The following is a 26,043-nucleotide window of genomic DNA, read 5'->3' as shown; positions in this document are numbered from 1 at the left end:
ACAAGGCAGGAAAATGAACATGAACAACATTTATATAAGTAACACAAACGCAGTGAGGTAGTGTTCGTGGGTTCATGGGCTGATGGTGGAAGAGAAGAAACTGTTTGTAAAATATTGAGTGTGTGGCTTCAGGCTCCTGTAAGCCACCCTGATGGTGGTAACGAGAAAATGGCATGTGAGGGTCATTAAAGATGGATGTAACCTTTCTGAGGCATTGCCTTTTGAAGATGTCCTCAATGGTAGGGAGGCTAGTGCCCATGACAGGACTGCTGAGCTTATAACTCTGCAGCTTTTTCCGATCCTGTGTAGTTCCTCTCCATTACCAAAGAGCCTTGGGAATATTCCTCAGGATAGAAATCAAAGCAATGGCCTTCAGCTGTTTTTGATGCTTCTCCTGTATCTGGTTTGGTCTGGTTTTGCTTGTGATGGTTTTACCAAGTGTTAACACTGGTTACTCCTGTTTGATTTGCTATAATACAAATTTTTCCATTCCGAAACCTGAATGGAAATTTAATTAGCCTGAAATTTAGATAATGTTTTTGAAATACCAATAGATGTAAATTCATATCAAGGATCAAGGATCAACTTTATTTACCATATACATTTACATGTAATAGGAATTTGATGTGACAATGTAGCAAAAATAACATTCAACAATTATAAACATGAGAGATTCTGCAGATGCTGGAAATCCAAAACACACACAAAATGCTGGAGGATCTCAGCAGGTCAGGCATCTTTGGAAATGAATAAACAGTCAACGTTTTGGCTGAGATCCTTCATCAGGATTGGAAAGGAAAGGGGGCAGACACCAGAATAAAACTGTGGGGGGGTAGGGGGGAGAAGAATAGCTAGAAGGTGAAAGGTGAAGCCAGGTGGGTGGGAAAGGTAAAGAGCTGGAGGAAGGAATCTGACAGAGAGTGGAGTTGACCACAGGAGAAAGGGAAGGGGGAGGGGACCCAGGGGACGTGATAAACAGGTGGGAAGAGGTAAGATGTCAGAGTGGGGAATTCAAAGAAGAGGAAAGGGGGAAGGAAATTTTTTACCAAGTAGGAGAAATCAATATTCATGCCATCAGACAGAATATAAGGTGTTTGTTTATTTATCGAGATACAGTGCCGAATACACCCTTCCAGGGCTTCGAGCCACACCACCCAGCAATCCTTTGATTTAATCCTAGTCTAATAATGAGACGATTTACAATGCCCAATTAACCTACCAACCAGTGTGTCTTTGGACTGTGGGAGGAAACTGGAGCACCCGGAGGAAACCCACGCGGTAACGGGAAGAATGTATAAACTCCTTACAGACAACGGTGGGAATTGAACCCGGGTAGCTGGTATTGTAAAACATTGTGCTAACTGCTACGCTACCGTGTGATGGGAATTGAACCCGGGTCACTGGTACTGTAAAGCATTGTGCTGACCACTACACTACTGTGTGATGGGAATTGAACCCGGGTTGCTGGTACTGTAAAGCGTTGTGCTGACCACTACACTACCGTGTGATGGGAATCGAACCCGGGTCACTGGTACTGTAAAACGTTGTGCTGACCACTACACTACTGTGTGATGGGAATTGAACCCGGGTCACTGGTACTGTAAAACATTGTGCTGACCACTACACTACCGTGTGATGGGAATTGAACCCGGGTCGCCTGTACTGTAAAACGTTGTGCTAACCACTACACTACCGTGTGATGGGAATTGAACCCGGGTCGCTGGTACTGTAAAGCGTTGTGCTGACCACTACACTACTGTGCCGCCCTAGAGGATGGCCTCCTCGTGGCACAAGAGGAATTAAAATGTCTGGCCACTGGAAAGTTCCACTTTTGGCAGATGGAGCAGAGGTGCTCGATGAAGCAGTCCCCCAATTTACAAAGATCTCACCAGTGTTGTGGAGGCCACCTCGGGAGCACCGGACCCAAGAGACGACCCCAGCAGATTGGCAGCTGAAGCTTTGCCTCACTGGAAGGACAGTTTGAGGCCCTGAATGGAGGTGAGGGAGGAGGTGAATGGGCTGGTGTAGCACTTCCCCTGCTTGTAGGGACAAGTGCTAGGAGGGAGATTAGTGGGGAGAGACGAACGGACAAGGCAATCACAGAGGAAGTGATCCCTATATAATACAGAGCGGGGAGAGGTAAAAATATGTTTGGTGGTAGGATCCCTTTGAAGATGGCGAAGGTGCGGAGGATGTTGGGCTGGTGTGGTAGGTAAGGACAAGAGGAACTCTATCATTGTTGAGGCAGTGGAAAGATGCAGTGAGCCTGGATGTATGGGAAAGGAGGAGGTGCAAGTGAGAGCAGTGTTATGGTGATGGAAGGGAAGCCCCATACTTTGAAGAAGGAGGATATCTCACATGTCCTGGAAAGGAAAACCTCATCCCGGGACTAGATGCAGCAGAGGTGAAGGATCTGAGACAAGGGGATAGCATTTTCACAGGAGAAGGGTGAGAAGAGATATAGTTAAGATAATCATGGGAATTGGTAGGTTTATAAAAGACGTCAGTCGATAGTTTGTCTCCAGAGATGGAAACAGAGAGATCGAGAAAGGGGAGGGAAGTGTCTAAGATGGACCAAGTGAATTTAAGAGCAGGGTGGAAGTTGGAGGCAAAGTTGATGAAATTGACGAGTTCAGCATGGGTGTAAGAGCAGCACCAATGCAGTCGTCAATGTAGCGGAGGAAGGGCTGGGGAACATTACCGGGAGAGGCTTGGAACATGGACTGTTCTACATAGCCAAAGAAGAATCAGGCATAGCTGGGCCCACGTGAGTGCCCATGGCTACCCCTCAAATCTGGAGAAAGTGGGAGGAGTTGAGAGAGAAATTGTCAAGGGTGAGGACCAGTTCTGTCAGACAGAGGAGGGTGGTGGTGCAGGGGAACTGGTTAGCCGTTCCCCCTTTGGATCTCCAGCCTGCTCCTAATTGCCTGCCCTGTGGAGTGTCTGCAGCATTTTCCGAGGCAATTCCTCAGACTTTGCATAATTGGAATTCAAATTGGTAAATTGATTTATTATTGTCAGATGTACTGAGATACAGTGAAAAACTTAGCTTGTATACCATCCATACAGATCAGATTATTACACAGTGCATTGAGGTAGAACAAGGGAAAACAATAACAGAATGCAGAATTAAGTGTAGCAGCTACAGAGAAAGTGCAGTGCCGGCAGACAATAAAGTACAAGATCATTATGAAGTAGATTTTGGAGTCAAGGGTCCACCTTTTCAGAGTGTAACATTTATAGTCTGATAGCAGTGGGGTAGAAACTGTCCTTGAGCTAGGTGATATGTGCTTTCAGGCTTTTGTATCTTCTGCCCAGTGGGAGAAGGGGAGATGTCGAGGGTGGGTGGGTCTTTGATTATGCTGGCTGCTTTACTGAGGCAGTGAGAGTGTAGACAGAGTCCATGGAGGGGAGGCTTACTGAAGTTTCCATGACTGTGGATTTCAGCTGTAGTATTTCTGAACGGGAATACTTAAAGATTCGCATGAGAGCTGCACGCTGCATCGGGTTTCTGTTTGGCACTACTTATTTAATTGAAACGTACAGGTTTTAATTACTATGTATTGCGATGTACTGCTGCAGCAGAACAACAAATTTCACGACATATGTCGGTGATATTAAACCTGATTCTGATTCTTGCTGTTGATGAGAGAATGAGGGACATGAGTAATATACAAGTTCAGTCTTTATCTTAGCTGCACAATGAAGTCCTCCTTCCTCTCCAACAAGATTCAGATTTATATGTCAGAAATACATCGAGACATACAGGGAAATGCATTGTTTGCGTTTACAACCAACACCCCGAGGGTGTGCTCACTCATTCCGAGATCTTCCCTGGGAAGATTAACAAGACAAGTGTCACCACACATTCCAGTGCTAATATAACATGCCCAGAATGTTCATCAGAACAACACAGAACACAGCAAAACAGAACTTACCAAGCGAACAATGCAAAACAGCAAAACAACGGCCATTCCTCCTTCCCACCCACCCATCTGCGCTCATACACAGCCCTCTAAGCACAGGACAGGCCGTGTCTGGTCTCCAGAGGACCCGTGGATTTAGGAACATTCAGCTTTCCATATCCCCAGCGGACCCACGGAGAACAAGCAGTGAAACAAGCGATTTTTTTAAGGGCTGCTGGTCCTTCAGGTTTCCTGCAGGTGTGCACCAGTTGTGTTACAGCACGGTTAGTGTAATGCTTTACAGCGCCAGTGATAAGGGTTCAGTTCTCCCCGTGACCATGTAGATCTCCTCCGGGAGCTCCAGTTTCCTCCCACACTCCAAACCCTTATGGGTTAGCTTTAGTAAGTTGTGGGCGTGCTACCATATGTTGATGCCGGAAGCATGGCAACGCTTGTGGGCTCCCCCCAGCACAATCCTCGGTCTGTTTTGGCCACTGACGCAAACGATGCCGACCCGTACGTCTTTGGGATGTGGGAGGATTTGGGATGCTGTCTGCATCTGTACTTGTGCGCATAACAATAAACTTGATTTTGATGAAATGGACCCTGCCTCAGAGGTCCGGCTGTGACGTGATGTAAGTCAGGAGGGTGACAAGGACCCACCTGTTGTAACCAAATTCATTAAGTGATGTAAAGAAGGGATTCCACTGGGATAATATCAACAGCACAGCCAATGTATTACATCATAAACTAACAAAGACTGTGAGATTGACAGTATACACTGTTTACCAATAGTGAAATAATTGCGCTTTCTCGTGAGACTCTGCTCAAACTTCTGACACCGACTGCTTTGAACTAGTTCACCAGAACAACTGTACAGCACCATACAGGCCCTTTGGCCCACAATATCATGCTGGCATTTTAACCTACTCTGCATCAATCTAACTCTTCCCTCCTTCACAGCCCTCCATTGTTATACCATCCATGTGCCTACTTAAGTCTCCTAAATAGACAATAGACAATAGGTGCAGGAGTAGGCCATTCGGCCCTTCAAGCCAGCACCGCCATTCACTGTGATCATGGCTGATCATCCACAATCAGTATCCAGTTCCTGCCTTCTCCCCATAACCTTTGATTCCGCTGTCTTTAAGAGGTCTATCCATCTCTTTTTTTGAAAGCATCCAGAGACTTGGCCTCCACAGCCTTCTGGGGCAGAGCATTCCATATATCCACCACTCTCTGGGTGAAAAAGTTTTTCCTCAACTCCGTTCTAAATGGCCTACCCCTAATTCTTGAACTGTAGCCTCTGGTTCTGGACTCACCCATCAGCGGGAACATGCTTCCCTATGATCCCCTCTCAGCCTTCTAAATTCCAGAGTTTACAAGCCCAGTCGCCAAATGACCCCAAAGTATCAGAGTCAGAATCATATTTACGACCACTGACCTATGTCATGAAATTAGTTGTTTTGCAGCAGTAGTATATTGCAAGACATAAAATAAACCATAATTAGATGAAAAAATATATATCGTTTATAAGTAAGTAGTGCAAAAAAGAGCAAAATTAGTGAGGCAGTGTTCATTGTCCATTCAGAAACCTGATGACGGTGGAGAAGAAACTGTTCCTATGATATTGAATGTGTGTCCTCAGACTCCTGGACTCCGTCCTGATGGTAACAATCAGACAGGGTCATGGGGTGTCACCTTTTCGAGGCATCGCTTTATGAAGATGCCTTTGATGAGGTGGGGGCTAGTATCCATGACAGAGCCGACTTAGTCTACATCCCTCTGCAATTTCTTTCCGATCCTGAGCAATGCAGTGGTCCCTCCATACCAGATGGGGATCTAACCAGTTGGAATGTTCCCCACGGTACATCTATCTCTAACACCACCCCTTGCAGCGTATTCTGCACACCCACCACCAACTGTGTTTTAAAAAATACCCCTATATTTTCCTCCAATCACCTTCAAATTATGCCGCCCTGTATGGGCCATTTCAGCGGTATTGTGACGTGAAGATTTTTTTTATATCAACGTATTCTTTAGAGCTGTGAAGGCGCAATACTTGTAAAGACCAACTGCAGGAGTATTGAGGCCATGATCACCCAGCGTCAGCTGCAGTGGCTGGGGCACGTGATAAGGATGCCCCCATGTCGGCTACCCCGCAGAGTGTTATACGGCCAGCTACATCATGGTCAACGCTCAGCTGGAGGGCCGAAGAAGCGCTATAAAGATCAGATGAAGAATGCTTTAAGGAAGTGCAAGATCAGACCCGAGGACCTGGAGGATGTTGCTGCTGACCGTACCACTTGGCGACAGCTGTGTAGGGATGGGGTTCGTATTCTGGAGATGGAAAGAACAACCAGAAGACAGCAGAAGAGAGCCAGGAGAAATGCAGCCATGGTTGCCACCACTACCACGTATACATGTCCCACCTGTAATAGAGCTTGTGGGTCCAGGATAGGACTGTATAGTCATCAAAGATCTCACAGTTAAAGGAGTGGACGTCATCGGATTTCGATGGACAACCGCAGAAGAAGAAGGTGCAAAATGGATGAGTCCTCTGTTGTTCAGGGTTGACAATGGATGTTGAGTCCCAGCTGTCCAGATACACAAGCCTGGGCAGTACGATATGGAGAGCAAGCTGTTGCCTATGTAGCAAGCTCCCCTTCCCCACACAGCTGATGAATCACAAGGAACAGCAGAGACCGACAGAGTTTGGCACTAGCGGCGACCTAGCAGTTGCCAGGCAGCATTGAACTTAACGTAGGACTGCCTTGGGGATTCCAGGTCTGCGTTTTTCTCATGAAGTGTTTTTCTCCCTGATGTTTACTCCTGAAGCCTTCCCCATGAGCGGGTATAGCCGTAAGGCAGCAGAGGTTTCAGATCAAAGTTTTCTTTCTCATAGATGAGCTGCTGAGCCCTATCTGCTGGAAGCGACTGCATTTAAGGCACCAGCAACCCAACTGCCCCTTCTCCTGTCAACCGGGCTTAGTGGCTAAGCTACACACAAAGGCCAGGAGCTGAATTTGGTTGTCAGAGGCTATTTGGGAGCATTTAGTAGATAATGGGAACTTATCCCCTCTACCGTCTCAGGCTGTAATAACATTAAGGAACCTACAAATTCTGAGTTTCTATAATTTCTATACGTTTATACATCAGTAGATGCCAGTTTACCCACAAAGACGTTAATCCTCTCCAGGAAGATGTCGGAATGACTGAGCTCAGACCTACTGTGTACAATAGGGTTTGGACCCAGGAATCAATTATTAGAAGGAAAAAAGTGAACACAAGAGATTCTGCAGATGCTGGAAATCCAGAGCGACAGACACAAAATGCTGGAGGAACTCAGCATCTGTGGAAATGAACAAACAGTTGACCTTTCAGACCGAGATGCTGCGTCATGATTATTAGCTCTTGGTCGGGCCAACACAAACTATCTCACAGATATGACGTTAAGAGTAACTAACTGTTAGAACCAAGGTTAAATTTCTCCAAGAGTAACCTGGTGTGCATGTTTTAGAGGAAAAAGGTTCTCATCTGCTGAGTGTGCATAAACATTGTGTTTGGATCAGGAGAATCCAAGACAGAGGAACAGAATTAGGACATTTTGCCCATGGAGTCTGCTCCGCCATTCCATCAGGGCAGATTTATTTTCCCTCCCAACCCCATTCTCCTCCCTTCTCCCCATAACTTTGACGACCTGACTAATCAAGAACCTATCAATGTCCGCCCTACATATACCCAATGACTTGGCCTCCACAGCTGCCTGTAGCAGTGAATTCCACAGATTAACCACCCTCTGGCTAAATAAATTCTTCATCATCTCCATTCTAAAGAGACGTTGTTGTAATTTTGCTCTCTGGTCCTTGACTCCCCCCACTATAGCAAACGTTCTCTCTGTACCCACTCTACCTAATATTCAATAGGTTTCAATGAGATTCCCCCCATTCCTCTAAACTCCAGTGAGTACAGGCCCAGAGCCATCAAATACTCTTCATATGTTAATCCATTCATTCCAGAATCATTCTCATGAACCTCCTCTGGGGTCTCTCCAATGCCAGCACGTCCTTCCTTTGATAGGGGCTTAAAACTGCTCACAATACTCTGTGTGGTCTGGCTCATGCCTTATAAAGCCTGCGCATTACAACCTTGCTTTTAAATTCCAGTGCCCTTGAAATGAATGCTAAGATTGCAATTGCAATGAGCATGTTGAATTACCCTCAGAAAAAACATTTGAAAAATCTGTATACCTCTGAGTACCTGTGGGCTCTGATACTGAACATACAGCAGAACGAAGAACGTTACAGCACAGCACACACCCTTCGGCCCACAATGTTGAACCGACCTTTTAATCTACATTAAGATCAATCAAACTCATCCCTCCCACATAGCCCTCGATATTTCTATCATCCACGTGCCCCTATCTAACAGTATCTATTGTATCTGCCTCTACCATCGCCCAGGGAAATTGTTCCATGCATCCACCACTCTGTAAAAAAAATCCTCCCTACAATTTCCTGTAATCATCTTAAAACTGTAAACAGAAGGAAATTATAAGCACATTATAACTATAAAAACATTATGATGAAAGGTCTGGGCCCGAAACATCGACTCTTCCTTGCTTTGTGTAGGCGCTGACTGACCTGCATTTTTTGTGTGTTACGTTTAAATTATATTCTTTCTTTTAGCCATTTCGGCCCTGGGAACAATTCCCTGGCTGCCCACTGTATCCATGCCTCTTATCATCTTGTACACCTCTGTAAAATCACCTCTCATCCTCTTTCACTGCAAAGAGAAAAATCCCAGCTACCTACACTTATCTTTACTTATTTTTTTATAGTATAAAGGATAAAGCCATGGTTTCTGGTCAATGCAGCATCTTGGTACGTTTCCTCTGTACTCTCTCTAAAGCTTCCACATATTTCCTACAATGAGGAGACCAGAACCAAACACAATACTCCAAGCGTGGTCAAACTAGAGTTTTATAGATTTGTAACATTAATTCGTGTCTCCTAAACTCAATCCCACAGTTAATGAAGGACGTTGGCACCTTCTTAACCACCCTGTCAACCTGCGCAGCAATTTTGAGTGATCTGTGGACGTGGTCCCTGAAATGCCTCTGTTCCTCCACACTGCTAAGAACCCTGCCATTAACCCTGTATTCAAGATGGGCACCATCTCTATCAGCTGACTTACAAATCCAAACTCAGAGATGGACCCAACTCAGAGACGCTTGGCGTACGACTGGTCTGGCAAATGTCTCCAAATATAACGCAGGAGGTCCAGCACTTGAGATGTGTTGAAGTTGTATAAGACATCAGTGAGACCACATTTGTAGTATTGTCTGCAGGTCGACCTACAGGAAAGTGGGAAGAGGGAATGGAGGGATGGGGAGAGGGATAGGGGGTTGAGGAGAGTAAGATTAAGTATCTGAGGAATAGGGAATGGGGATAAGGAGGGAGAGAGAATGGGGATGAGAAATTGAGGGAGGGGCGTGAGTGTGAATCAATCATCCCGGCATGAAGATAGTCTGGACTGACAGACAAGGAAATGAAATGCGATTTAAGACTGAGACTCTGACGTGCCCTATCCCGTTTTCATCTTTTCCAGACAGAGAATCGAGCAGCGCAAGTCACAACCTGTCGACCGGAACCAGTTACTACAGCTGTGTTAGTCAGGTCACCATAGGTGGGTACAGAATCTCCACATCTCTGATCTTCATTTCACATTGCTTGACACACTCACATGCACATACACTCATATAGATTCACACGTTCACACACACACACACACACACACACACACACACACACACACTCACCACAAACACACACACACACACACACTCACCACAAACACACACACACACACACACACACACACTCACACTCACCACAAACACACACACACACACATTCAGACACTCATAAGCTCCCACAGACACACACTCACGTTCTCGTACAGAACTGCACACACACTAGCCCGCGCACACACTAGACCGTGCACACACTAGCCCACACACACGCGCACGCATGCACAGATACACACACAGATTCATGTGTTCATAGACTACAAAAACTGTGCAGAAATGTGTGCACACACATCTCTGCACTCTCACACACTCACAAAATCGATTTTCAAACAGCAATGAGATTGTCTGCAGAACTAAAAAGACTCCATGGTGTATCTCAGACATAAAGTTATTGTGTTAAAATGCTGTTCCTGACAGAATCACAGAGTAGTTACAGAAAGTGCCGATTTATCACATTGACTTTCTACCACTCTGTCCCGGAGCCCTCTCCCAAAGTCTCGTCTGCTAGTCCTTGTTCCACCACTGTGCCATCTTACACTGGCCTCTGGACAAATATTGTAACTTTAACTTGTAACTAGATTTACAGGCAGAAATTCAAGTCCATTGAAGCCACAGATGCCTATGTATCTCAGTGCATGTTTGAAAGTCCACACCTCTCGATGTATCAGTGTGAATCTTCCAATGTTTCTCCGTGACTGTTCACACCTCCCCATGTCTGTGTGTGACTGTTCACACCTCCCCATGTCTGTGTGTGACTGTTCACACCTCCCCATTTCTGTGTCGGACTGGTCACACCTCCCCATGTCTGTGTCGGACTGGTCACACCTCCCCATGTCTGTGTCGGACTGTTCACACCTCCCCATGTCTGTGTGTGACTGTCCACACCTCCCCATGTCTGTGTGTGACTGTTCACACCTCCCCATGTCTGTGTGTGACTGTTCACACCTCCCCATGTCTCTGTGTGACTGTTCACACCTCCCCATGTCTCTGTGTGACTGTTCACACCTCCCCATGTCTGTGTGTGACTGTACACACCTCCCAATGTCTGTGTGTGACTGTTCACACCTCCCAATGTCTGTGTGTGACTGTTCACACCTCCCCATGTCTGTGTGTGACTGTTCACACCTCCCCATGTCTGTGTGTGACTGTTCACACCTCCCGATGTCTGTGTCGGACTGTTCACACCTCCCGATGTCTGTGTCGGACTGTTCACACCTCCCCATGTCTGTGTGTGACTGTTCACACCTCCTGATGTCTGTGTGTGACTGTTCACACCTCACCATGTCTGTGTGTGACTGTCCACACCTCCCAATGTCTGTGTGTGACTGTTCACACCTCCCCATGTCTGTGTCGGACTGTTCACACCTCCCCATGTCTGTGTGTGACTGTTCACACCTCCCCATGTCTGTGTGTGACTGTTCACACCTCCCCATGCCTGTGTGTGACTGTTCACACCTCTCCATGTCTGTGTGTGACTGTACACACCTCCCAATATCTCTGTGTGACTGTTCACACCTCCCCATGTCTGTGTGTGACTGTTCACACCTCCCCATGTCTGTGTTGGACTGGTCACACCTCCCCATGTCTGTGTGTGACTGTTCACACCTCCCCATGTCTGTGTGTGACTGTACACACCTCCGAATGTCTGTGTGTGACTGTTCACACCTCCCCATGTCTGTGTGTGACTGTTCACACCTCCCCATATCTGTGTGTGGCTGTCCACACCTCCCCATGCCTGTGTGTGACTGTCCACACCTCCCCATGCCTGTGTGTGACTGTCCACACCTCCCCATGTCTGTGTGTGACTGTCCACACCTCCCCATGTCTGTGTGTGACTGTCCACACCTCCCCATGTCTGTGTGTGACTGTTCACACCTCCCCATGTCTGTGTGTGACTGTCCACACCTCCCAATGTCTGTGTCGGACTGTTCACACCTCCCCATGTCTGTGTGTGACTGTTCACACCTCCCGATGTCTGTGTCGGACTGTTCACACCTCCCCGTGTCTGTGTGTGACTGTTCACACCTCCCAATGTCTGTGTGTGACTGTACACACCTCCCAATGTCTCTGTGTGACTGTTCACACCTCCCCATGTCTGTGTGTGACTGTTCACACCTCCCCATGTCTGTGTGTGACTGTACACACCTCCGAATGTCTGTGTGTGACTGTTCACACCTCCCCATGTCTGTGTCGGACTGGTCACACCTCCCCATGTCTGTGTGTGACTGTTCACACCTCCCAATGTCTGTGTGTGACTGTACACACCTCCCAATGTCTCTGTGTGACTGTTCACACCTCCCCATGTCTGTGTGTGACTGTTCACACCTCCCCATGTCTGTGTGTGACTGTACACACCTCCGAATGTCTGTGTGTGACTGTTCACACCTCCCCATGTCTGTGTCGGACTGGTCACACCTCCCCATGTCTGTGTGTGACTGTTCACACCTCCCAATGTCTGTGTGTGACTGTTCACACCTCCCAATGTCTGTGTGTGACTGTACACACCTCCCAATGTCTCTGTGTGACTGTTCACACCTCCCCATGTCTGTGTGTGACTGTTCACACCTCCCCATGTCTGTGTGTGACTGTACACACCTCCGAATGTCTGTGTGTGACTGTTCACACCTCCCCATGTCTGTGTCGGACTGGTCACACCTCCCCATGTCTGTGTGTGACTGTTCACACCTCCCAATGTCTGTGTGTGACTGTACACACCTCCCAATGTCTCTGTGTGACTGTTCACACCTCCCCATGTCTGTGTGTGACTGTTCACACCTCCCCATGTCTGTGTGTGACTGTACACACCTCCGAATGTCTGTGTGTGACTGTTCACACCTCCCCATGTCTGTGTCGGACTGGTCACACCTCCCCATGTCTGTGTGTGACTGTTCACACCTCCCAATGTCTGTGTGTGACTGTACACACCTCCCAATGTCTCTGTGTGACTGTTCACACCTCCCCATGTCTGTGTGTGACTGTTCACACCTCCCCATGTCTGTGTGTGACTGTACACACCTCCGAATGTCTGTGTGTGACTGTTCACACCTCCCCATGTCTGTGTGTGACTGTTCACACCTCCCCATGTCTGTGTGTGACTGTTCACATCTCCCCATATCTGTGTGTGGCTGTGCACACCTCCCCATGCCTGTGTGTGACTGTCCACACCTCCCCATGCCTGTGTGTGACTGTCCACACCTCCCCATGTCTGTGTGTGACTGTCCACACCTCCCCATGTCTGTGTGTGACTGTCCACACCTCCCAATGTCTGTGTCGGACTGTTCACACCTCCCCATGTCTGTGTGTGACTGTCCACACCTCCCAATGTCTGTGTGTGACTGTTCACACCTCCCCATGTCTGTGTCGGACTGTTCACACCTCCCCATGTCTGTGTATGACTGTTCATACCTTCCAATGTCTGTGTGTGACTGTACACACCTCCCCGTGTCTGTGTGTGACTATTCACACCTCCCCGTGTCTGTGTGTGACTGTCCACACCTCCCCGTGTCTGTGTGTGACTATTCACATCTCCCCGTGTCTGTGTGTGACTATTCACACCTCCCCATGTCTGTGTGTGACTATTCACACCTCCCCATGTCTGTGTGTGACTGTTCACACCTCCCCATGTCTGTGTGTGACTGTTCACACCTCCCCATGTCTGTGTGTGACTGTTCACACCTCCCCATGTCTGTATGTGACTGTTCACACCTCCCCATGTCTGTGTGTGACTGTTCACACCTCCCCATGTCTGTATGTGACTGTTCACACCTCCCCATGTCTGTGTATGACTGTACACACCTCCCCATGTCTGTATGTGACTGTTCACACCTCATGATGTCTCTGGTGATTGCTTGTATAGCCATAAAATGGCAGTAGTTATGGCAGTGCCTATACATTAGGTGACTCTGACAGGAAATGCTATGGTTTGTGTTGTGGAGCGGTGTACTTGTGGGTATGGGTGTTGACCAGCCTTACCCCTTCTGGAAAGTTATTGCTTTTGTGTCCAGTGATCATGTCGTGGACGCTACATTGCCTCCTCCCAGATGAGAGTGCGACAAACAGTCCATACGCATGGTGGGTGGGTCCTTCTAAATGTCACTGGTGCTCTTCTGGAGCTTCTCTGTGTATATGTGACCTCTCACCGGGCTCATATACAGACTTTCTGTGTATATGTGACCTCTCACCGGGCTCATATACAGACTTTCTGTGTATATGTGACCTCTCACCGGGCTCATATACAGACTTTCTGTGTATATGTGACCTCTCACCGGGCTCATATACAGACTTTCTGTGTATATGTGACCCTCTCACCGGGCTCGTATACAGACTTTCTGTGTATATGTGACCCTCTTACTGGGTTCGTATACAGACTTTCTGTGTATATGTGACCCTCTCACCGGGCTCATATACAGACTTTCTGTGTATATGTGACCCTCTCACCGGGTTCGTATACAGACTTTCTGTGTATATGTGACCCTCTTACCGGGGCTCGTATACAGACCTTGCTCGTTAACCATCTTTCCCAATAGCCACATGAGTCAGCAGCGAGAAGGCCATAAACAATATTATTCATTGTTCATAAACAATATACATCTAGTGTGTGTTGGTGCGTGGCCAAGTGGTTAAGGCATCGGTCTAGTGATCTGAAGGTCGTGAGTTCGAGCCCCAGCTGAGGCAGTGAGCAAGGCACTTAACCACACATTGCTCTGCGATGACACCGGTGCCAAGCTGTATCAGCCCTAGTGCCCTTCCCTTGGACAACATCGGTGCCGTGGAGAGGGGAGACTTGCAGCATGGGCAACTGCTGGTCTTCCATACAACCTTGCACAGGCCTGCTCCCTGGAAACCTTCCAAGGCGCAAATCCATGGTCTCACGAGAGTAACGAGTGCCTATTATTATTATTATAATATGTCTAGGGTCAGTATCTTTTGGGGTTCAACTAAACAGGAACGTCGTGATGTTTCGATTAAAGGAACCTCGATTTGAGTGAATGCTGTGTAAATACTGCCCATACAGTTATCGATTGGCCAAAAAAGACCAGCGTCAAATTATAAAGAAAGTATATTAACCAAATTTTCAACTTTAACAAACAGTTGTAAAGAAAGAAAAGAAGAAGAAAAGGGTTCATTACAGTGAAAGCAGAAAATTGTGCACCCAACTTTAGAGCTGTAGTAGCTGGGGTATATCTCTTTAGTCACGCCCTGGAACCACGACCTGCATGGAAGCACCCGCCACATTCCAAACTCCCCTCGAAGACCATCTTGTAGGATCTGGCTCTCTCAGATCCTTCAAGATCCTTCTTCCTCCTGGAACCATTCATTTGTAGAAAGTACTTCTGGCAATGGGAACTCTCCTTCCAATGGCAATCTGCAGCACCCTCCCGTGTGCCCCGCTCCACAGCTCCCGCCAAAAGGCCCCAAACTAGACTCCCGTCCTTCAGAAAGCTCTTCCCCACAGCTCTCACATCCCACAATCCTGATTGGCTGACACACATTCCTAACTTGGACAATATGGCTCCTTATCTTAACCAAAGTCAAAAGACAAATTCCAGCATGACTCTCTGCTTTTATAGCAGTAGAAATCTTAATCAGGGGATTACACGCCCTGAAGGCGTGAGGGCTGGTGCTGGTAATGCACTGGACAGTTTTGAATTCCTGTTATTGAGCCTTTCTGTCTGTCACAGTGTAGTTTTCGTGCCATGCAGTGATGTAGTACGTTAGGGTGCTCTCTACTGCACAGCTGTAGAATGATTTGAGTATAGATATGTATAGTCCAGCTCTCTACAACACCCTCACAAAGTGGAGGCATTGCCAAGCTTTCCTGGTTGTGTGGTATGTGTTCTGGGGCCATGAGAGAATTTGGCATAGGAACAGAGGGCAGGCACCCAGGAAAGTGCTAGCAAATTGTAGAAGTTGTATAAACTCTTCCTCTGGCACTCGGTTCCAAATCGGAAAAGTTGAAGAGATGAGTAATTCTGATATCTGGGATCTGTATCTCCCGCGTAGTGAGGGAGCGGGAAGCGTTTGAATGATCAGTTGTGGGGAGTGAAGTGTCTAACCTGCTGGAAAGCTGCAGATGCACTAGGTGGTGCTGCTGGTCCACAGACGGTCGTGCTGGACACTCACAGTCAACGTGCGCAGACAGTAACCCTCGAGAGAAGTTTCCATGTAACACACACAAAAGGCTGAAGTTCCGCAGGTCAGGCAACGTCTATGAGAAGGATCTTTCAGACTGGGTTCCCTTGCCTCCAGAATGCTTCAAAAGTAACATCAAAATCAGCCTGAAGAAATTCAACATAGTTCCCTAAAGACTAGGAAGCCATTGCACTCAATAAATAATAAACCTGCCGGAAATTTACGTCGGAAGCTGCATCAGAAAGACCCGGACAAGGCTGGAGAGTGGAGTTGAGAGGGAAAATAAATCCATGATTGAATGGTGGGGCAGACTCGATGGGCTGAATGGCTTAATTCTGCTCCTGTGTCTTGTGGTCTTAAAATGCAGTGTAAAGGTACAGCACACAATCAGAACTTTGATGTTTTATTTCTAGAAATGGTGGGGTGGAGATCATCATGATGGCTTGGCTTCGCGAATGAAGATTTAGGAAGGGGGCTGCCCACGTCTGCTGCAGGCTCGCTGGTGGCTGATGAGGCCAATACGGGACAGGCAGGTCTGGTCACAGTGGCTGCAAGGGAAATTCTGTTCTGGGTTTGGTGCTACTGTGTCACGGTTCTTCCTCCTTCTCCTTTTGTTCTCAATGCCAGCCCTGCGTGCGTTCTCGAAGGAGGAGACAGACTGGTGAATGGTGTGTCACCAGGCCTCGCGATCGGAGGCTAGATTAGACCACTGGCGATGGTCAATGTGACAGGCACCAAGGGATTTCTTCAGAGAGTCCTTGTACCTCTTCTTCGGTGCCCCTCTGTCACAGTGGCCAGTGGAGAGTTCGCCATACAGCACAATCTTGGGCAGGCAATGATCCTCCATCCTGGAGACGTGCCCTGCCCAGCACAGCTGCATCTTCAACAGCACGGCCTCGATGCTGGTGACCTCGGCCTGTTCGAGGACTTCGATGCTGGTGACAAAGACACTCCAGTGGATGTTGAGGATGGTGCCGAGGCAGCGCTGGTGGAAACGCTCAAGGAGTCGTAGGTGGTGACAGTAGGTGACCCACGACTCGGAGTCGTACAGGAGGGTGGTCAGTACAACGGTTCTGTACATGCTGATCTTTGTGCCTTTCTTCAAATGCTTGTTGTTCCAGACTCTTTTGTACAGCCTGCCGAATGCACTGTTTGCCTTTGCCGGTCTGTTGTCAATCTCTTTGTCGATCTTGGCACCTGATGAGATGGTGCATCGCAGGTAGCTGAACTGGTGGACTATCTTCAGCTCTACCTCACCGACGGTGATGAGGGGAGGGTGGCAATCTTCCTGAGGTGCGGGCTGATGGAGAACTTCTGTCTTCTTCAAGCTGACTTCCAGTCTGAAGAGTTCGGCAGCCTCTGCGAAGCAGGATGTTATACGCTGCAGGGCTGGAGATACATTTCTACCAAAGGAGGTGTAAGGCGCTCCCTTCCCTCTGCTAGCCTGCAGGTCACCCTCGGACAAGGTTTGGCACCTACTTAGCACAACCCAACCCCCCCCCCCACCCTGACCAGGGTCACGTGAAGACATGGGAGCAGGTAATGGATGGTCGTATGAGCAGCCGGTGCAGATCACAAGTCCTGGTTATGTGACCACTGACAGGCAGACAATCTCTGAAGAGAATTGATAATGGCTGGGGTCACCCGTCTTGTAAAATCACTGTCCAGAGGAAGGTAATGGTAAACCACTTATGTGGAAAAATTTGCCAAGAACAATCATGGTGATGGAAAGACTGTGATTACCTACACCACAAGACACAGCACATAATGATGATGATGGTAATTCACCAGCATTTCTCAAAGGCAGAGTGTTAAATGCAGACTCTGCCTGCAAAGTCCATGTTTATTGAATGAAAGAAAGAATATTCAAGGTGCTGTTTCAGATCAGGGCTCAGCATTTCAAAGCTCCACATCATCTATATCATCTCTGTCATCTCCGACCAGAGCTGGGTGGAGTAGGAGTGAGAGGCTGTGCTCAGGCCTAACTGCATCACCCTCTGACATCACCTCTCAAGCCCGTCTGTCTAAGGACAAGGTCCCTGCAACACCCACAGTTTGATAAAAAACATTTTGGAGATATTTAGATAGACCTGTAAACAGACAGGAAACGGAGGGACACAGGCCAAGTGGGATTAGTTTAGATTAACACCATGGTCAGTACAGATATGATGGGCCAAAGGGCCTATTCCTGTGTTGTACTGTTCTGAGTCTTTAACCTCATCCCAAATAAGAATAAAATCATCGTCATGGCGTAATCTTCACCATCACCCACCCACTAGCCCACCTCCAACCTCCACTTACTTTGCAGCCCAGTTCAATCCTGACAGTTTATCTGACCTCATATAAAAGTTGCTGGTGAACGCAGCAGGCCAGGCAGCATCTCTAGGAAGAGGTACAGTCGACGTTTTGGGCCGAGACCCTTCGTCAGGACTAACTGAAGGAAGAGCTAGTAAGAGATTTGAAAGTGGGAGGTGGAGGGGGAGATCCAAAATGATAGGAGAAGACATCCCTCCCCACCGATCTCCCTCTTGGCACTTATCCTTGTAAGCAGAACAAGTGCTACACATGCCCTTACACTTCCTCCCTCACCACCATTCAGGGCCCCAGACAGTCCTTCCAGGTGAGGCGACACTTTACCTGTGAGTCGGCTGGGGTGATATATTGCGTCCAGTGCTCCCGATGTGGCCTTCTGTATTTTGGCGAGACCCGACGCAGACTGGGAGACCGCTTTGCTGAACACTTACGCTCTGTCCGCCAGAGAAAGCAGGATCTCCCAGTGGCCACACATTTTAATTCCACATCCCATTCCCATTCTGACATGTCTATCCACGGCCTCCTCTACTGTAAAGATGAAGCCACACTCAGGTTGGAGGAACAACACCTTGTATTCCATTTGGGTAGCCTTCAACCTGATGGCATGAACATTGACTCCCCTAACTTCCGTTAATGTCCCACCTCCCCTTCGTACCCCATCCATTATTTATTTATATACAAACATTCTTTATCTCACTCTCCTTTTTCTCCCTCTGTCCCTCTCACTATACCCCTTGCCCATCCTCTGGGTCCCCCCCGGCTTTTTCTTTCTCCCAAGGGCTTCCTGTCCCATGATCCTCTCGTATCCCTTTTGCCAATCACCTGTCCAGCTCTTGGCTCCATCCCTCCCCCTCCTGTCTTCTCCTATCATTTTGGATCTCCCCTCCCCCTCCCACTTTCAAATCTCTCACTAGCTCTTCCTTCAGTTAGTCCTGACGAAGGGTCTCGGCCGGAAACGTCGACTGTACCTCTTCCTAGAGATGCTGCCTGGCCTGCTGCGTTCACCAGCAACTTTGATGTGTGTTGCTTGAATATCCAGCATCTGCAGATTTCCTCGTGTTTGAGTTTATCTGACCTGCTGAGTTCCTCCAGTACTTTGTGTGTGTTGCTCTGGATTTCCAGCGTCTGCAGAATCTCTCGTGTTTCGCATTTCTACTGTCCACACTGGGGATGTTACAAGTGCTGCAAGCTGACAGCAACTTCACTCACCTTCAAAAGCCCAAATGCTGTTGCCTGCTGCGAAGAGTCATAGATGTCTTCCTCGGCGTATCCCAGCAGCACCTGCAGTTGCTTGTCTGTCAGTGTGTGCTGCGTCACGTTTTTCACCAGAACGGTTATCGTCTGTGGAGCAAAAAACACAACAGGTCAAGAATCAACCCTGGTTGATCTTCCTGGGGATCTCCAGTAGCAGCTAAGTGTGCTGGTTACACTTCAACACCACGGGCAGTGAATGCAAAGCCACCATTATCTGCCTGAGGACCGCTCAGGTCTACACTCCATTCAACCTTGTGCAGAAGGTTGATTACAAACACACATCCAGCGTCTCACTTTGGGAGAGGAACAAAAAACAAAGTCTCTATTTAACTTACAACTTTTAGAGCAAAGAAAATAGTTGAAAAAAAATGCTGAGGATGTTCTTCCTTTAACATCTGCCGGACGATGCTGAGGATGTTCTACGAGTCTGTGGTGGCCAGTGCTATCATGCTTGCTGTTGTGTGCTGGGGCAGCAGGCTGAGGGTAGCAGACACCAACAGAATCAACAAACTCATTCGTAAGGCCAGTGATGTTGTGGGGATGGAACTGGACTCTCTCAAGGTGGTGTCTGAAAAGAGGATGCTGTCCAAGTTGCATGCCATCTTGGTCAATGTCTCCCATCCACTACATAATGTACTGGGTGGGCACAGGAGTACATTCAGCCAGAGACTCATTTCACCGAGATGCAACACAGAGCATCATAGGAAGTCATTCCTGCCTGTGGCCATCAAACTTTACAACTCCTCCCTTGGAGGGTCAGACACCCTGAGCCAATAGGCTGGTCCTGGACTTATTTCATAATTTACTGGCATAATTTACATATTACTATTTAACTACTTATGGTTCTATTACTATTTATTATTTATGGTGCAACTGTAATGAAAACCAATTTCCCCCTGGGATCAATAAAGTATGACTATGACTATGACTATGGCTATGACTATGGAAAAATTACTGCTGACTCCACTCACTCTAGCAATCACCTCTTCACCAAATTGCCATCGGGGAGATGCTACAAGTCCATCACCACCAGGACTATATGTCAGCTTCGAAATTTCTTTCTTGTAGATACCCAGCTTCTCAACAAAACTCACTCCAATGTAATACCCTGACTGTCCCTGCACAACATCCGTTAAATGGCCTTTCCTGCTCTCCTTGTTCTGTGATAGTTATTAAGCCTGTTCATATGTTCACATTTATTTCAGTTTGATTATCGATGTTTGTGCTAATTGTTGATTGCTCATGGCTGCTTGCTCAGTTGTTGTGTAAATTGTTGGATGCTATTGTGTTGTCTGTTAAGGTATTGTCCTGTGTTTTATGCTTGGCACCAAGTTCACATACGGGCAATAAAGTGACTTGGATTCTAATTCTTTTGCGCAACTTCAGATGACGTGACTACACCATTCTGGTGTTTGGTGCTTGTCACCATAGTTATCCTGAAATTTATTATTCACATCTGCACCGTGATTTCATGTGAGCCCTGGTGTATATGGCAGTGAACTAAAACTTAAAAGATAAAGATTATGTTTATTTTGTCACGTGTACATTCAAACATCCTCCAAGAGAACCACAAGCTTGTCGTGGTTTGGAGGCTTGTGTGCCTCAGTGACTTGGAGAGCCATGTTGCTGGAGTCAGGGATTTAATGTGTTGGCTCTTGGTGGGGTCAGCAATGCCAAACAGGTCAAAGGGTAGAGGCCAGACTAAGAGTCCTCCAAGTTCGGGGTTCAGCTCAGGACCAACAACCCTGACTGATCAAACTAAACTGTTATGGAGAGAGCAATGAGGAATCCTTCTACATCAATGTGTGATGTATTCCAGAGCCTCCACCTGGGACTCGCATGGCTGACAGTGAACTGAGAGGAAGCTACAGACATAACGACGAGAGCCGTGAACGTCGCCAGAGATGGAGGACCTTCATTGCTGCCCTAAACGCCAGCAGCATAACAGGCAAAAGAAGAAAGAAGACATTGAAACATACAATGAAATACGTTGTTTCCAACACACAATCCAAATATGTGCCAGAGGCAGTCCGCAAGTGTGGCCGTGCTTCCAGTGCCAACACAGCATGCTACAACGTACTAACCCGAACTCCTATGTCAGTTAGAATACGAGAGGAAACCCCCACTATCACAGGGAAAATGTACAACCTCCTTACACTGAGGTGTGTAGAAATGTCTTCTCTCAGAGGGAGGGGATCTCTGGAATTCTCTGTTCCTCAGGGTTGGGGAGGCTGGGTCATTGGATATATTGGTGGCAGTGATAGATAAGTATTTGGAAGATTGAGGAATTAAGGGTGATGGGGAACTGGAACAGAAGGGGGAGTTGAGGTTGATTTAGATCATTGAATGGTGGGATAGGTTTGAGGGGCTGATTGGCCTACTCCTGACCTTATTCTCTTGTGTTCCTATTTTCTTTGTTATATTTACCCTCATTTGGTCAGTATGCTTCACCTTGACAATTCAAGTACTTGTCTAATGTTTCTTTTTCCACAAACATACAAGTTTCTTCAAATACAAAATACATACAAGGTCAGGAGTTACAATGCTGTTAATAATTGTAAATTAAAATGTAGTTATTATCATCTGCAAAATACACAATTCCCTGGCGGGCCTACTATTCCTAGAAATACTCCACCGTAGTCGTAATAATAGTGCGATCACTCGGGCCGAGTACGATGTTCTCCTGAGGGGTTGTTTATTAGTGGTTTCTCGAGTGGCTGTAGAGGCTGATCCAGGATTCGCGTATTCTGCTGCAGTGTGGACGTGAGTAACTGTTGCCTGTGGTTTGTGGCAGGGTCTTTTCTTTGTTCAGTCTCTCCTTTCGCAGCAAACACTGGTTCTCTGCAGCGCAGGGGAGGCCGTTCTCGTGTAGCGCAGCTCTTTCTTAAACATATCTCCTCCAGGTGTATCTATTGATCCACGACTCCCACAGTGACTGTGTGCTCCCTCTCCGAGGACATCCGGCACCAACGTAACCCTGGGAGAGGGGGAGGCAGTTGGCTCAGCTAGAGCCCGTCTCCTGGACCTACGAATGGCCATCTTGACCCGGCCCAGGAGTAAGCCCACCAATCCCTCGAATGACACCCCCCCCACTTCATACTGGTTGATTATTAGTCTCTGCTTCCACCCACAACACAGGCAGCTCCAGATTCCCATCTCCCTCTCCAGCTGGTCCCCAGTAAACCCTCTACCTTTCAACTTCTACCGGAGTTCAGGACAGAAAAGTCTACAAACATTGGTGGATACAGCCCAGTCCATCACAGGAAAAGCCCTGCCCACTACTGAGCGCATTTCCAAGGAGCACTGCCACAAGAAAGGAGCATCCTTCAAGGACCCCACCATCCAGACCATGCTCTCCTCTCACTACTACCACCCAGGACATTCTCTATTCTTGCTTCTGCTGCTGCGAAGGAGGTACAGGAGCCTAATGCCTACACCACCAGGTTCAGGAACGATTATTTCCCTTCAACCATCGGGCTCCTGAACCAGCATGGATAACTTCACTCACCACAACTCTGAACTGATTCCACCACCTACGGACACGGACTCACTTTCAAGGACTGTACAACTGATGTTCACAGTATTCAGAGTGCAGAGGACAATAAGCTGTGCAAACAAACAAACAAACAAACAAACAAATAAATAAGCAAGCAAAAATATCGAGAACATGAGATGAAGAGTCCTTGCAAGTGAGTCTGCAGGTTGTGGAAACAGTTCAATGATGGGGCAAGTGAAATTGAGTGAATTTATCCCCTTTGTTCAGGAGCCTGACGGTTGAGGAATAATAACAGTTCCTGAATCTGGTGGGGTGGGCCCTGGGGCTCCTGTACCTTCTTCCTGATGGCAGCAGTGAGAAGAGAGCATATCCTGGGTGGTGGGGTCCTCGATGGATTCTGCTTTCCTGTGGCGGTGTTTCACGTACAGCAGATGTGCTCAATGGTGCCTGCAGGAAAATTAATCTCGTGGTATCTGGTGATACATGTGGACTTCGATAATGTTGACTTTGACTTTGATTTCCATAGCAATCTCTCTGTATTTATTAATTCTATTTTATTTCATTTTAGAGATAAGCTGAACAGACCCTTCCATTCAACAAGCCACACTGCCCAGCAACCCACCAATCTAACCCCAGCCTGATCACAGGACAATTTACAATGACCAATGAACCTACTAACCAGTATGTCGTTTTACTGTGGGAGGAGACGAGGCGCCCGGTGCTTCACGGGGAGGATGAACAGACTCCTTACAGGCAGTGCTGGAACTGAACTCTGAACTCCGATGCCCGAAGCTGTAATGATGTCACTCTAACTGCTAAGTTACCATGCCATCCCTACTCATTAGGGTTAGGGTAGGCAACAGCGCTACCGTGGGAATAAAGGTTCCTGACACCCATTCTGGCGGTCTCCTCGGGGTTTTTACGTAATGGAGTTGCTAGCCCCAAGCTCAACCCTCCTACTTTCCCTGCTGGGCTTGGCAGAGCTCCATCTCGTCCATGCCAACTGTTATTCTGCCTAGTCCATGCCATCTCGTCCATGCCAACTGTTATTCTGCCTAGTCCATGCCATCTCGTCCATGCCAACTGTTATTCTGCCTAGTCCATGCCATCTCGTCCATGCCAACTGTTATTCTGCCTAGTCCATGCCATCTCGTCCATGCCAACTGTTATTCTGCCTAGTCCATGCCATCTCGTCCATGCCAACTGTTATTCTGCCTAGTCCATGCCATCTCGTCCATGCCAACTGTTATTCTGCCTAGTCCATGCCATCTCGTCCATGCCAACTGTTATTCTGCCTAGTCCCACCAACCTGTACCCAGACCACCGCCCTCCGTACCCCTCCCATCCGTGTACCTATTCAAACTTCTCTTCAACGTTAAAAACAAGCCAGCATCCGCCACTTCCATTGGCAGCTCGTTCCACACTCTCACCCCCTCCCTCTGAGTGAAGATGTCCCCCATCAGCCTTTCACCCTTAGCACATCACCTCTAGTTCCACTCTCACCGAAACTCAGTGGAAAAAGCCTTGCTTTTACCCTATCCCTACCCCTCATAACTTTGCAAACCTCTATCAAATATCCCCCCATTCCCCTACACTCCGGGGAATAAAGTCCGAACCAATTAAACACCTCCCTTTAACTCAGATCCTCAAGTCCTGACAACATCCTTGTAAATTTTCTCTTTCAAACTTATTGATATCCTCCATGTAGGTAGGTGACCAAAACCGTACACAATACTCCAGATTAGGCCTCCGTAATATCTTCTACAACTTCAACATAACATCCCATGTCCTGAACTTAATACTTTCATTTCTGAAGGCCTATGTATCAACAGCTTTCTGTATAACCCTATCTACCCATGTCGCCCCTTTCAAGGAACTATGGACCTGTATAGTATTCCCAAATCCCTCTGTTCTACCGCACTCCCCAGTGCCCTTTCATTCACTGTGTAAGTCCTATCCTGGCTTTACCTCCCAAAGTGCAACACCACACACCTGTCTGCAGTGAATTCTATCTGCTAATTAAAGTTAGCTCTTTGGATAGGCGAATACATAACCTATCTCAATGGCTAGCATTAATTAGCTCACGTAGTGTGATATGACAAACACAATGAAATAAATAAATGCATAATAGGAACCAACTTATTTTTAGAAATGCATTTGAAATTAAACATAATTAAACAAATGGAGATGCAATTTAAAACTATTGAGTAGAGTTCTCCTTTCAGTTCTCGGGTTGTATGTCTCGGGCTTTTGACTGTCACAGTAAAAGCAAGCACAATGAGCTTCCATTTGGCGACACATTGAACAGGTATTGGGTTCCATTGTTACACATAACTTCTCCCCTCAATGGAATTTGCTACATTAAACTCCTCTATGAATAACGACAGAAGAAACTTTAAATAATTGATGACATGGATCAGGGTACTACATGGAAAATGGAAAGAAAGACTTGCATCTCCATTGTGCCTTCCCCCTCCTCAGTGCGTCCTGAACTAACAGTGATTTACTTTGAAGGCAGAGTTATTTTTTTCATGACAATTTATACACACAAGTCCCTCAACCCTCACTAATTTTTTACTAACGCACCATTGAAAGCATGCTATCTGGAAGCTTAAAGACCTGGTACAGCATCTACTCTACACGTGACCACAAGAAACTGCTGAAAGTTGTAGACACAGCTCAGCACATCATGGAAACCAGTCGCCCCTCCATGAACTCTGTCCACACTTCTCTCTGCCTCAGTAAAGCAGTTAACATAATCAAAGACCCCACCTAACCCGGTCGTTGTCTCTTCTCCCCTCTCCCATGGGCAGAAGACACAAAAGCCTGACAGCATGTATATCTGGGCTCAAGGATAGCTTCTGTCCCACTGTTACAGGGTTACTGAATGGTTCCCTAGTACAATCAGATAGATTCTTGGCTTCACCCTCTACCTTGTTGTGATTGTGCATCTTTCTGTTTGCCTGCTCTGCACTTTCTCTGTAGGTGTTAAGTAAACCATTTCTTCCTTGTGGTTGGCTGTTCAACCAACCAATACTTATGTGTGATTGGCTCCTCAGCCAGTTGGTTCTTCTGCATGATTGGCTGCTCAGCAAGCCAGTTCTGTGTGATTGGCTATTCAGCCAGCCAAC

The 26,043-nt window shown here is 47.3% G+C and overlaps 1 protein-coding gene across 4 annotated transcripts in view; it reads left to right on the top strand.

Annotated features, from left to right (window-relative positions):
* Positions 1-26,043, top strand: part of LOC134351452 (anoctamin-4-like) — a 226,299-nt gene that overhangs the window by 19,718 nt on the left and 180,538 nt on the right. For all 4 annotated transcript variants that reach the window (XM_063057598.1, XM_063057597.1, XM_063057595.1 and 1 more), the window contains exon 2: positions 9,516-9,593. In XM_063057598.1, coding sequence (XP_062913668.1) covers positions 9,516-9,593 — 78 coding nt within the window. The remainder of the gene's footprint in view (positions 1-9,515; positions 9,594-26,043) is intronic.

Source organism: Mobula hypostoma, chromosome 9 (genome assembly GCF_963921235.1).
Source record: "Mobula hypostoma chromosome 9, sMobHyp1.1, whole genome shotgun sequence".
In the NCBI taxonomy this organism is placed as follows: domain Eukaryota; kingdom Metazoa; phylum Chordata; class Chondrichthyes; order Myliobatiformes; family Myliobatidae; genus Mobula; species Mobula hypostoma.
This window is presented reverse-complemented; position numbering and strand designations above follow the sequence as displayed.